At 32.7% G+C, this 14,946-nt stretch overlaps 1 protein-coding gene across 1 annotated transcript in view; it reads left to right on the top strand.

Annotated features, from left to right (window-relative positions):
- The window catches only part of LOC145252458 (sodium/calcium exchanger Calx-like), a 250,399-nt gene that overhangs the window by 123,112 nt on the left and 112,341 nt on the right, over positions 1–14,946 (top strand). Inside the window, exon 2 of the mRNA XM_080111872.1 lies at positions 14,129–14,782. Coding sequence (XP_079967998.1) covers positions 14,129–14,782 — 654 coding nt within the window. The remainder of the gene's footprint in view (positions 1–14,128; positions 14,783–14,946) is intronic.

The raw sequence follows: 14,946 nt of genomic DNA, 5'->3' as shown, positions 1-14,946 counted from the left end.
CCACCCTCGAAAATTCCTTTAAAATTACCACTCATATAGGTTTTCGGGGTCGCTGAAAACGAAAATAACCTTTATAATAAAGGCAAACAAGTAGTTTCCAAGATATGAAGAAATGTTAGTTTAAAAAAGTGAAGGAGCACTTTTCCATGATAATTTAAGGTAAAATGATCACCCACTTTGTGGCCACGATTTTTGGGGTGGGGGCTTTCTTTCTACCCTTGGGAAATCCTTTAAAATTACCTGCTTAAATTGGTTGGAGGGGCGGAGGGTCGGCCGCCAAAACCCCCACCCCCACACAGAAAAATGCCCCTCTCTCAGGTGGCCAGAAAGTGGGTCTCATTCTAAGTTAAATTTAAATTGAAAAGTGATCACCCACTTTTCGAAAAAGTAATTTTTTCATATCATGAAAACTTTCTTTTTGCGAAGGAAACGATTTGCAGATTCGTTTTTAGTACACTGAAATCTACAATAAAATATTTCGTTATATACGAACATGAGACGGGCCTTAAAGTAAAATAATACCGGATTTTTGGGGCAGATTTGCCATTTAGTTGTATAATATCCTCAAACCAGGTAATCACTAAAATGGACTCTTAAAAGTCGTTACCTGTATCGATCAAAATTTAAAACCACTGATTATATGTCAGCCTACATCACAGTAACATATATTGAGTGAGTTCCTAGCAGTATTTTGTATAGTTTTTTAGTTTAAACTCATTTTCCCAAAATTTCCCCAAACTTAACGTGTTCGATAGTCTGCCGCCATTTGTATTTTTCAAATATACCGATAAACACTGCATGTTTTTGAACTGATTAAACATTATACATTACATAAAAACTCTACAATCTTATCCAGTTAGGTAGAACATTTACTTTTTGATAACATTTATTTGTTATATATTCATTTTTTGACAACTTCTTTGTATCTGTTAATACAAACCCTTTTCATTTAATGTAACGTTTAGTCAGCTCGAAAAACAGTGTTTATCGGTGTATTTGAAAGATACAAATGGTGGCGGACACTGTTGATTATGTTAAGTTTGAGAAAGTGAGTTAAAACTAAAAAAACTATACAAAATACTGTCAAAACCCACCGATTATGTCAGCCTATATCATGGTAACATATTCGGTGGGGCTTTGACACTGTACTGTATAGTTTTTAGTTTTCAACTTAATTTCCCAAACTTAACGTATTCAACAGTCTGCAACCATTTCTGTTTTTCCAGCCGATTAAACATTTTACCTTACATAAAAACACTAAACAATTATCCAGTTAGGTAGAAATGTAACTTACCTTACCTTTGCTTTCATTTGTTTTGGACAACTTTTTCGAATCTGTGTATAGTACCTCCCCATCACTCAAATATTAATTACTAACTCAAATTTTTGTATACAGAAAAGAAAAGAAACGAAAGAAAACAAAAACCATTTAGCGTTTCAACGTTAGCTTTATCCACTGATTGTTGGTCGAACCCAAGCCATGATTGACGGTAATCCTGAGGATCAGGATCCAATTCTGCAAGAGTACCATTTTTTTTCATTTTTTTTTTAGAGTGGATTGCTGTACTAAGAATATAAGAAACATGCATTTTCTCTTTTTATTAGAATTTTCCATTACACCAAATTGAGCCACAGCAACGCGTGGCAGGGATCAGCTAGTATATATATATATATATATATATATATATATATATACACACACATATAACTACTTCATTTACTCACATAAAATTAATATACGAAAGTATAAATTTATGCGTAAACATTAAGTATTTACTTCAAAAGTGCTCAATACGTAGGTAGAGCTAGTTAGTAAGTTATAAAATATATATGGCGATTAAGCTACACTGAATATTCCGCGTTTCATCCGCTCTAGGACTCTTCAGACTTATGCGCATAAGCCTGAAGAATCCTAGAGTGGATGAAACGCGGAATATTCAGTGTAGCTTAATTACCATATATATTTTATAACTTACTATATATATATATATATATATATATATATATATATATATATATATATATATATATATATATATATAATATCGTTTTATCTGTTTTTATTTCACATGTTTCTGCTACCGGATCGTAATTGCCCAAATACGATCCGGTAGCAGAAACACGTGTAACTAAAACAGATAAAACTGTAATAAAAAATATATATTTGCTCTGCAATAGCATTGAGCACCTTCTTCAGGTTTTTACTAATTACCAGTTTTGCTATATATATATATATATATATATATATATATATATATATATATATATATATATATATATATGCCATATTTCATTAAATAGACGTTTTTTGTCTATTAACTCTATTTTTGATCCTTTCCAACACCCGAATAACAGTCTTCACTTCTGGCGGCAACTGGATGATGTAATCACCATATTTATCATAAGTCCGAGTACTTTCCAATCCTTCAGGATTCATCGTCAGGGATAAATCAATCGAACTGATTTTGAACAATTTATAAAGTTATTGTTTTCTCTTTTTTGGTTAATTATCTATCTTTTTTTTTTGCCATTGGTTAAAATTAATTTTAGAACAGAAATTCAACAATATTAAAGAAATCTTACTAAATAATGAATATCTCAACTATGTTATGGATAAACAGATTATTAAATTAAAAAATATTAACCGTAACAATACATGATTCACACCTACAACTACTACACATATAAAACTTTATTATAAGAATCAAATGCACCATAATTATAGAATAGAAGAAAAGTCTTAAGAAATATTATTAATAAAAATGTGCAACCTATAGACCCTAATAAAAAAATTAAATTATTCATTTACTAAAATAACTTAAAAACCCCTAATCTGATTATGACTAATAACTTCTCCCCTTCGATTAAGCTGCTTAGCATGACTAACTTAGTATATGAGTTCAAATGCCCTTTGGGAGACTGTATCTCTAACAATAAAACTGAAAGCATATATATATATATATATATATATATATATATATATATATAATGTATATATAGGTTTGACTACAATCACTTTGTCGAGGAGATTAACCACGCATCGCTCCGATAACAGCGCTATATTTAATCATTTAATCATTTGAATAACCAATATTTCTGTCCTCTGTCCCAATTTAGGAAAATTTTAGTTGACAACATATCTATGTTTGAAAAACCAATAATAAACGGAAACTTGAAATACTAGAAGCATTGCTAATAAAATATAAAAAAAAACAAAACAAAAAACCCAACTATTAACAAAATAAACTATAGTAATAGTAATAACATGCTGAAGTGTTTGTAGAGTTGTTTATTTTAAAAGCTTTGCAAACATTTCAAGATGTTATTAATTTTAACCAATGGAAAAAAAAGGATAAATAATCAAATAAATAATTTTTTTAATGAAATATGCCATAGAGAAAAAGTGCTGCATATATATATATAACTATTCTATACTTCCACCTAACAATTTGATAAATATATCGTAAAAAGTGAATTTAACTTGAAAACACTAATATATATATATATATATATATATATATATATATATATATATATATATATATATATAAAATAAGCTCTTGACAAAGGATGCGTCTAGGATAAATATTTTCGCATGCTTCATTTCTTTTAAGGGAATTTTCTTTAAATAATGTTCTATTGTTAAAGTGTTTGTTTTTTATTCAAGAAAGGCTGGTTATGTGAAGATTTTCAAACGCCATAATGCTTGAAATTGTCCAACCGGTCTTGAAACAATTGTAACTTACAATGAAATAAACTTTTTGTTGCTACCAATTCCTTTTTTGAAGTCTTGGTTTTGTTAATATATATATATATATATATATATATATATATATATATATATATATATATATATATATATATATATATATATTATCTGTCTGTCTCTAATCCTTATTCACAGTGCTGTTCTATGCATCATGTTATCGAATCTTAATTCTCTTTGCTGTCCTGTATACACAGTGTTCTAAAACGCTTCTTCCCGTGCCGTTCTCTTTCCCTCTTTTTTCTTTCTTTCTCTCTCTCTCTCTCTCTCTCTCTCTCTCTCTATATATATATATATATATATATATATATATATATATATATATTCCTTTTTTTCCTTTTTTTCCTTGTTTTCCTTTTTTCCTTTTCCTCACCCCGTTTTCCATCTTATTTTAGTTGATTGAATTTACGCGATGGTTCACTTCTTTATTATATATATATATATATATATATATATATATATATATATATATATATATATATATATGTATATATATATATATATATATATATATATATATATATATATATATATATATATATATATATATATATATAAGAAATGTAAAAATACCAGCGGTGGTTGACGTTATGTTTTGAGAAAAATAGAAAACCCGAATGAAATTATTAAAATAATCAACGTTTCGTCCTTATTTCAGAGGACATCTTCAGGATATTGAAGTAAAAATGCAAATGGCTTTTTCTTTTCTTGCATTTTTACTTCAATATCCTGAAGATGTCCTCTGAAATAAGGACGAAACGTTGATTATTTTAATAATTTCATTCGGTTTTTCTATTTTTCTCAAAACATATATATATATATATATATATATATATATATATATATATATATATATATATATATATACATATATATATATATGATTTATTACTGTGAGTCCAGAATGAGTTTACATATTGTTTCCGCTAGGGGGTATTCTCAAAAGAAGAGGAAATATCCGACTAGCTTCGTCAGAATTCATAGATGGACTCTATGAATTCTGACGAAGCTAGTCGGATATTTCCTTTTCTTTTGAGAATACCCCCTAGCGGAAACAATATGTAAACTCATTCTGGACTCACAGCAATAAATTTCCTATATACTGCTCTGGCTACACATTGAGCACTCTAGTCCGTTTTTTTTCATCACTGATATATAAATATTTTTTCAAGTATAGATGTGGTGTCAACTAAAATTTTCCTAAATTGGGACAGAGGACAGAAATTTTACGATAGAGGAATAAGAAGAGGCTGGTAAAAGTGCATTGAGAATGGTGGTTACTATGTAGAAAAATACATTCTGGAGCACAAAAAGTCGCTCGTTTTAATGGTACTATTCCCGTATTCGTAGATCTTCAACGTTTTAATTTTTTAATTTAAAACATACTTCGGCATGATCCTTGTATGAGAGGCGTGCAATAAGTAATGCCCCTGACTCACTTCCAGTTGTCTGATCTATCTGAAATTTTGCATGTGCAATGATTTATATCTCTATGGGTTATGTGGTAAATTACAGCTCCGAACTAATTGTGGTTTCTGTTTTATAGGTGTTTGAACTGAGTCAGGTATGAAATGGAGCCTGTTGAATGTTGAGCAGTGATCCGGTTTTTGTATTTGAAAGGACGCACACCACAGGAGACTTTTGATGAAATGAAAGAAACTTATGGTGATAATGTCCCATCATATGACCTTGTAAAACGCTGGAATCGTGAATTCAAACATGGCCGGAAATATGTAGAAACAGCCCCCAGACCTGGTCGCCCCCCCTTTTGCCATTGATGAGGCATTTTTCCGTCAAGTTGAGGCTGCCATTTTGGAAGATCAGCGCATTACTATTCGCCAAACAGCCCAAGGTGTCAAAATTAGTACAGGGTCTGTGGAAACTATCATTCATGATCATTTGCATATGCATAAGGTGTCTGCCAGATGGATTCCCAGGTTGCTCACACCATTCCAGAAGCGAGAACGCGTCGAGTGCTCGAGGATGAATTTGGAGATGTGCCAAGAAGATGAGTCAAAGTTTTTCAAAAGACTGATTACACAGGATGAAACTTGTGTCCATCACTATGATCACGAGACCAAAGCCCAATCAATGCAGTGGAAGCACTTGGACTAACCATCTCCAAAGAAGGCAAGGGTGAAGCCCTCCGCTGACAAGGCCATGCTCACAGTCTTCTGGGACCAGGACGGAGTAGTGATGACAGATTTCTTGGCAAAGGGTACCACAAGTACAGGAGCCTATTATATTTCACTTTTGAGAAAATTGAGGGAAGCTATCAAAATGAAAAGGTGGGGCAAGATCAGCAAAGGTACCCTCCTTCTGCAGGACAACGCTCCGGTCCACAACTCGCATGTCACCAGATCAGAAGCACATGTGGTTATGAAATGACCCTATCCTCCCTACTCTCGTGACCTTGCACCCTCTGACTTTCACTTCTTCTCAGACATTAAGTTGTTTTCGAAAGGAAAGCGTTTCCCAGATGCTGCAGCCTTGATTTCTGACGTCACGTCGTGGTTGGAGGACCAACCTGGGGTGTTCTACAAAAACGATCTCCAGAGCTGCATCACACGATGGGAGAAATGCATAACTCTAGGTGGTTCCTATCTAGAGAAAGACTAATAACTGTGCCAAGTTTCGTTGCTCTCCTGCTATGGGAAGTGGGTCAGGGGCATTACTTATTGCACGCCCTCGAATATGTTATATAATCCTTATACACAGTACCATTTTATATATAATATCACATGACCTTTCTGCTTGGTGTAGTGTTATATATAATGCTATAAAACATTTCTTCACAGTAAATACCCCCCCACACACACATATATGTGTGTGTGTGTGTGTGTGTGTGTGTATATATATATATATATATATATATATATATATATATATATTAGAAGAGATTAAAATTAATTAACCAATGGCAATGTGCATATATCAATAAGAATTTGAGCCATGTGCATTGACTCAAATATGGATATGTTAAAAACACGAGGGAGCGATGCAGTTTTAACAGAATGCAAATGTGTCAAGATACGTACAAACTTTGTATTTTGTTAAAACATATCTCCTGCGATGTAACTACGAAAATTTTTAAATAATATAAAATTATAAATTGTTTGGTTTACATCGAAATAATTGTAATATCCAAAAACAATGCAAAAATGAAGTTATTCCTTCGTGTTGTTTTTGGTTTTTGCCAGTATATATATATATATATATATATATATATATATATATATATATATATATATATATATATATATATAGAGAGAGAGAGAGAGAGAGAGAGAGAGAGAAAGAGAGAGAGAGAGAGAGAAATTGACAAGAAAGTTTTTAAAATTCAGATCGACATATTTTGGATGAAACAAAACTTAATTGATCGAAATAAACACAATCAGAATACACACATTATTACCAACGCTAAACAAGTGTATTTATGCCAGTAACGTAAAAAATCTTGCGTTCTGGTGGCGATAAATCACTGAAAGCGTTTTCGATGTTGCTTAGGTTTTTGAAGCATTTCTCACGCAGAAAGTTGTCGAGATGTTTGAAAATGTGGTAGTCGGTAGGGGAGATGTCTGGAGAGTATGGCGGATGAGGTAGAGTTTTGTGTCCCAATTCGTTCAACTTTTGCAGTGTTGGTTTAAGAACGTGCGGTCGACATTGACGTGGAGAAGAATAGGGTACTTTTTGTTTTTACTAATGCTGGGTGTTGTTGTCGAAGTTTCTGATGCATTTCATCCATTTGTTGACAGTACTTCTTCACCTGCATTAAAAAAAACTGCAACGGATGAGACCGGTCGCAGACCACTAAACAGTCAACATGACCTTCTTTCGTGCAACTCTGGCTTCAGGAAATGTTGTCGAGATTCGCCTGCGTCTAACCACTGAAATTAGCATCGCCGGCTGTAAAAAACCCTCTTTGTTTCGCAAGTCACAACCAGGTCGAGAAACAGGTCATTCTTGGTGCGTAAAAGAAAGAAAGATAACACTTCATAACGGCGTTTCTTTTGCTTGTCGTTCAATTAGTGAGGTACTCATTTATCACGTTATTTTGTCTTTCCAATCTCTCTCAATTGGTTGTAAATCGTCGTATACGTTACGCCTACTTTAGAAGCAAGTTATCGAATAGTTGTTCGTAGATTGGTTTCGACTAAGCTTTTAATTGATTATCATCTCATGGCCGACTAGTACGCTCATCATCTTCAAAACTCTCGTCACTACCACGAAATTTATTGACCCACCATTGTGCTGTGCGTCCAGTAGTGCTTCCTGGGCCAAACGCTTCGTTGATATTACGAGCTGTTTCGGCAGCTTTTCTGCCTAGCTTGAATTAAAATAAGAAAATTGTGCGAATTTGTTTTTTTCTATCTTGTATTCAACGTTCTGAAAAGAAGACATAATTGTTTTCAAACGATTGTAATTTAAACGGTTAGATAAAGCGAAAAATGATCTTTAAAATGATATATAAAGTAAAGGTATTATAATGGAAATTTATTTGAAAATAAATCATTTGAAATCAAATTTAAAATTCTCAACAACTTTCTTTTCAATTACGATGATCTTTCTTCTTAGTGCAGTTTTATATTCTTTTACAGTGTCTATCTATATATAATATCATATAACCCTACTTTCCTTTTTTGTTCTATATTTACAGTGTTCCATAACGCTTTTTCTCATTACCGTTTTATAATTATAGTTATATAGCCATTCTTCCCAGTGCCGTTCTCTCTCTCCCCCCCCCTCTATCTCTCTCTCTCTCTCTCTCTCTCTCTCTCTCTCTCTCTCTATATATATATATATATATATAGTTTACCTTTTCCTTTAATCACTGTTCGATAATATAGATTATATAAGAGAGAGAGAGAGAACGGCACTGGGAAGAATGGCTATATAACTATATTTATAAAACGGTAATGAGAAAAAGCGTTATGGAACACTGTAAATATAGAACGAAAAAGGAAAGTAGGTTATATGATATTATATATAAATAGACACTGTGAAGGAAAAATATATAAAACTATTTCCAGTACCATTCTAAACCGTTAAATTATACCTGCATTAATCTGTTCGCATTTACTGCAACTGTCAATATTTGGAATATTTTTTCGTTGGTTTTATGCTGGAAGTTTTATTCGTTAATTTGTTTCCTTTCAGTATCTTTCCCCATTTCTGATTTTCATAGATTTATGTTTTTGTTTGTTTTTGTTTTTGACTGCGCAACTTTTTTCTACATTTTGAGCACATCAACACTCTGATCCCCATCTGGCATCAATTGTGATGGATGGCTCTCGTCTGGGTGAGGCCCCGTGTTTTGACAAGCTTCTGGGTTTGACCTTTACTCCTGATCTGAAATGGAACACGTACATCAAGTCTGTTGCCAAGATCGCTGGAAAGATGGTGGGATCCTTCTACCGCTCCAGAAGATATCTCACTACTGATGCAATTCTCTATCTATATAAAAGCCAAGTACGTCCAAGGATGGAATACTGTTGCCATATCTGGACAGGAGCTGCTAAAAACAGCCTATCCTGCCTTGACAGAGTACAAAATAGACTTCGTGGCTTAGTGGGGGATGCCCTTTTCTCTACCCTACAACCTCTCTCCCACAGAAGAGATGTTGCGAGCCTATCCTTGTTTTATCGTTATTTCCATGGCAGGTGCTCGTCTGAACTCCAATCTCTGGTCCCCCCTCGCCAATCTTTCACGAAAAACACCCGTCTAGCTGAATCCACTGTCAAAAATTTCCCCCACTCTATATCTGTGCCTAAATCAAAACGCGGATTCCATGAACAAAGCTTCTTTCTTAGAACTGCACGCCTGTGGAACTCTGTTCTGTGCCTGCTTCCCACCGGACTACAACTTGGATGTCTTCAAGTCCAATGTTAATAAATTCCTAATGAACCGGCCCATTAAGTAAACACTTCATCAAATCTCCACACTAACGTAATGTACTGGCAATAACCCTTATCCCTGAGTGGCTTCCGGGCCTTGATAAGTGGTGATCACTGTGTAAAAATAAAAAAAGTAAAATAATCATCTGTTCCGACATATTTCTTACATTAGTTTCCACTTATTTGTTTCTCGTTTGATTATCTATCTATCTATCTATCTATCTATCTATCTATCTATCTATCTATCTATCTATCTATCTATCTATCTATAAAAGTGAACGTGTGTGTGTGTGTGTGTACATTTCACTACGCAATAACTCTGTCAATTTGAGTCTACAGATTCGAAATTTGATATACAAGGTACTGAGATTTGGGAAAATCTTTGTAATCCATTTTCGGCTAGAGTTTTGTCTGTTAAGTGGTCAAACACCCGGACAACGCCGGGCTGAAATGCTAGTATATATATATATATATATATATATATATATATATATATATATATATATATATATATATATATATATATATATATATATATAAAGTTTACGTTTCTATTTTCAATTTTTAGTGGTTTAATTGTTGCTCTTTTTTATTTTAATTTGTTTGTTTATTCCCTTAATTCATAATTCAGATTTTGCAGTATTTGATTGTCTCTTGCTTAAAGCATACATAATTTTCGATACATGTTTTTATTTTTTTTTTTTAACTAATATTTTATAAACGTCAATTTTTGTACAAACCTAATCATTTTCATTTATTTTCTTTTTTATACGCAATTTTTTAAATAAATAATAAACAGATTTTTGTATTTTAAAATTCATGAAACAACAAAATGAATAATTTTCAGAATCTTCTATCGCAGAAACAACATACACTTTGTCATTTAATTCTATTCCAATTAATATTGAATATTTTTTTCGATGGAAATAAATCTATTTTTATGATTCACAATTTTGTATTGTCTTGTACCGCGCTGAGTCTTATAAATTTCCAGGTTGGTATGTGGGGGGAGAGGCGTTTAACTCATTGGGAAGATATATCTCCCGAATCAAGGCGTGAAGCAACGGGAAACTACCGTCTTTATTTTTCTTCCCGAGATTACCATGGCTCTACCATTTGAAGAGTCGTGCTCGCCGACACTTGGCCGCTGCATGCATGCATAAGACGGTAAGTCGCTATTGTGTTAACTAGTACGAATTTCGGGAGTTTCAGTATAAATCGTGTTTTTTTTTCTTTTTTCAAAGAAAGTTATTAAGCTTTCTAATGTTTTCGTAAAAAGTTCTCATTCATCATTGGCAGTCTGATTGTTCGACAAATCTTGCTTGCTAGGACCTCAGGCATGACGTCATTTCTTAGTGAACAAACTCGAATCTGTATTTACGTTCGTCGTGACACCGAACACTTAACGTGTTAATGTTAGGCTTAGAGATAAACTCCCTAGAGACAACGCGCTTGAAGCAGGTGTCAATGATATTGCATAAATAATCACGCGTCGGGAGACGGGACAAAGTTTCGAGAGATTTTGGGATAGTTCGCCGCAAAGGAAGCGACTGGACAAAACGTGTTGATAACTTAGAAATCTAAAAGAAGTTTCCCTAAGACTTATCCGTTCGTCGACCATTTTTTAAGGCTAAGTAAGAAAGTCAATTTCTTTATAAGGAACTAGCCTGGGTGCCCAGCGTTGCCCAGGTGTTTGGAAGTGTGGGTTGAGCAAAAACAAATGTGGTAGTAGGCAGGCAGGCTCGAACCCGTGACGCGAAGGCGGGGAAAAAATGAAAGAAAATCTGACATCTTACCGCTATCCATGACGCGACCGGAAGTTCAGAACGTTAAAATTAGGCCAAGTCAATCTAACCGATACGATGACTTGCAAAGATGACTTCTCCTTGTAGAAAAGTGTCTAGTTCAGGATGAAGGAATTAATGTTTTTGGTCAATTTTTCGATATTTGTCGTCCTAGACGTCAAGTTTCAAAATGATACCGATATCGTAAAAATCCGTCGCCTCTGTCGAAAGTTTTAGGCAGACATACATACACACACACATACAAAAAATATACATACATACGTACATGCACACATACATAATGAATGCAACGTCTTGTCAGACGAGTGCAACTCCCTCAGAGACTTAAATCCATGAGCCCAAAAATTACTTCCATCACCACAGGACAATTTTTATAGACAAATGCCTGAGGGAGTATCTATACACAGATGATGTTACAGAGTCTTAGCTTTGTACGACAGCTAAGTCTCTCTCTCGGTTCAAAATGTTGAGATCCAGCAACAAGCAAGAGCAAGATAGCCAGCAACAAGTTAAACTGCAGACCAGCTTACTGCGGGTACTGGTCTCCCGCTTTATGTTTTTTTAAATCAAAGATTTGTTTCTCCTAGAAAGGTTGCCTTCACTATGGCTTACGCGAGCCCTCTTCACACACACACATACATACATACATACATACATACATACATACATACATAAATGTATACAAACAAACAAAAAACAAACATACATACATGCATACATACATACAAACAAATATACATACATACATGCACACATACATACAAACAAGTATACATACATACATGCATACAAACAAACAAACAAACATACACATATACATACATGCATACAAACAAACATACATACATACATACATACAAACAAACAAACATACATACATACATACATACAAACAAACAAACAAACATACATACATATATACATACATACATACACGCGTTTAATCAAATAGGCGAGATTTATATTATAGATTAATTTTGGTTACTCTCCGCATGAAAGAACTTCGTTCTTCAATAAAAACTTTGAGACCGCAAAAATTTCCATTGTATTTCCATACATAAGCTTATTTGCTTGAGTTAAAAGCCAATAGACGACATAATTACACAGATCAACAGTCACACACATGGAAAAGTGACGATCAAAAATGAAGAGCAGACCGCACACGTATGTAGAAAAATGTTTTATTAATTGATTAGAAAGCTGCCCGACGTTGTCAGATCATAAGATCCGTTTCTTTGTTGATTATTATATTGTACCCCCTCGGTGTGTCCCCCCCCTCGGCGTGAACTGGTTGTAAAATAGATTTGATATTTATTTTTATATAAATAATGCTCTATTGATTATTATATTGTACCCAATATAGAGAAGTGATTTCAAAAGTTAAAAAATTACTTGGGTGTCATCAGCTGGAATCGAGGGAGGTAATTTTACCTAGGATGTTGGCAACCTTCAAGTTAGCAACCTTCACATGATCCCTTCCGTAAGCATCTGATTTCTTTCTAGAAAGAATTCTGATTAGAAAAAATATCGTAAAACCAATGCAAACAATTGGATCATCGGATTCATATGATGATGATGATAATGATGATAATGATGATGATGATGATAATAATAGTAATACTACTACTACTACTACTACTACTACTACTACTACTACTACTACTACTAACAATAATCAAAATAATAATAATAACAATAATAATAGTAATAATAATAATATTAATAATAATAATAATAGTAATAATAATAATAATAACAATAATAATAGTAATAATAATAATAGTAATAATAATAGTAATAATAATAATAGTAATAATAATAATAATAACAATAATAGTAATAATAATAATAATAGCAATAATAGTAATAATAATAATAGTTATAATGATAGTAATAATAATAATAGTAATAATAATAATAGTAATAATAATAGTAATAATAATGATAGTAATAATAATAATAATAACAACAACAACAATAATAATAATAATCATAATAATAACAACAATAATAATCATAATAATAGTAATAACAATTATAATAATAACAATTATAATAATAACAATTATAATAATAACAATTATATTAATAACAATTATAATCATAATAATAACAATAATAATAATAACAATAGTAATAATAATAATAATAGCAATAATAATAACAATAGTAATAATAACAATAATAATAACAGTAATAATAACAATAATAATAATAACAATAATAATAACAATAATAATAATAACAATAATAATAAAAATAATAATAGCAATAATACTCATAATAATAATAATCATTATAATAATAACAACAATAATAATAATAACAATAATAATAGCAATAATAATAATAGCAATAATACTCATAATAATAATAATAATCATTATAATAATAATAATCATTATAATAATAACAACAATAATAATTATCATAATAGTAATAACAATTATGATAATAACAATTATAATCATAATAATAACAATTATAATAATAATAATGATAACAATAATAATAACAATAATAAAAATAGATGGCTTCTAGATCGCTCACTAGTGATAACACACGAGTGTGAAAATGACATGTGCTTCTCTTCATTTAAAGTTGTTTGTTTATTGATTGATATTTAAATGTGGTACCTTTTTTTTTATTTTTCTATTTCACAGAGAAGGAATGCTCCGGCTTACTTCTCCCCTTGATCAACGAAGACGCATGGAATGTCAAAGTTCGTGTCATGCTCTACCTGGCCGCCATGGTCTGGTGCTTTCTTGGCGTGGCCATCATCTCGGACCTCTTCATGTGCTCCATCGAACGAATCACGAGCAAAACCCGGAAAATACGCGTCTCCGACCCGAAGGATAAAGACGGCTTCCGGGAGATTGAGATCAAAGTATGGAACGACACAGTTGCAAACTTAAGCTTGATGGCGCTCGGCACCAGCGCCCCCGAGATCTTGCTTTCGGTGATCGAAACGATCGGGAATCGATTCGAATCTGGCGAATTGGGACCTTCGACGATCGTCGGATCAGCAGCATTTAATCTCCTCGTCATCACTGCCATCTGCATGATATCCATTCCGAAGGGGGAGTCGAGACAAATCCGAAATTCCAACGTCTTCGCAGTCACCACAATCTTTAACATCTTCGCTTATATTTGGCTGGCAGTCGTACTCCTATCGACCTCCAAGGACATTGTCACAATCTGGGAGGCAGTCATCACGTTTATGCTCTTCCCAACACTCATCCTTGTCGCCTACGTAGCAGACAAGAATTTTTTCAGGACAAAAAACAAAATCGGTACACCGATAGAAATTGGAATTGGTAAGTTAGAACTTTTTAAAACTCTTTCCATACACCTATTTTTATTTGCACGTCTAAAAAAATGCACGTCTAAAAAATGCACTTTAAAAAAAAATGCACGTCTAAAAAATGCACTTTTAAAAAAAATGCACGTCTAAAAAATGCACTTTTAAAAAAAATGCACG

Source organism: Euprymna scolopes, chromosome 29, assembly GCF_053919585.1.
Source record: "Euprymna scolopes isolate OS-2025 chromosome 29, ASM5391958v1, whole genome shotgun sequence".
Taxonomy (NCBI): domain Eukaryota; kingdom Metazoa; phylum Mollusca; class Cephalopoda; order Sepiida; family Sepiolidae; genus Euprymna; species Euprymna scolopes.
The sequence above is the reverse complement of the archived record's forward strand: the minus strand, read 5'-3'. Positions and strand labels throughout refer to the sequence as shown.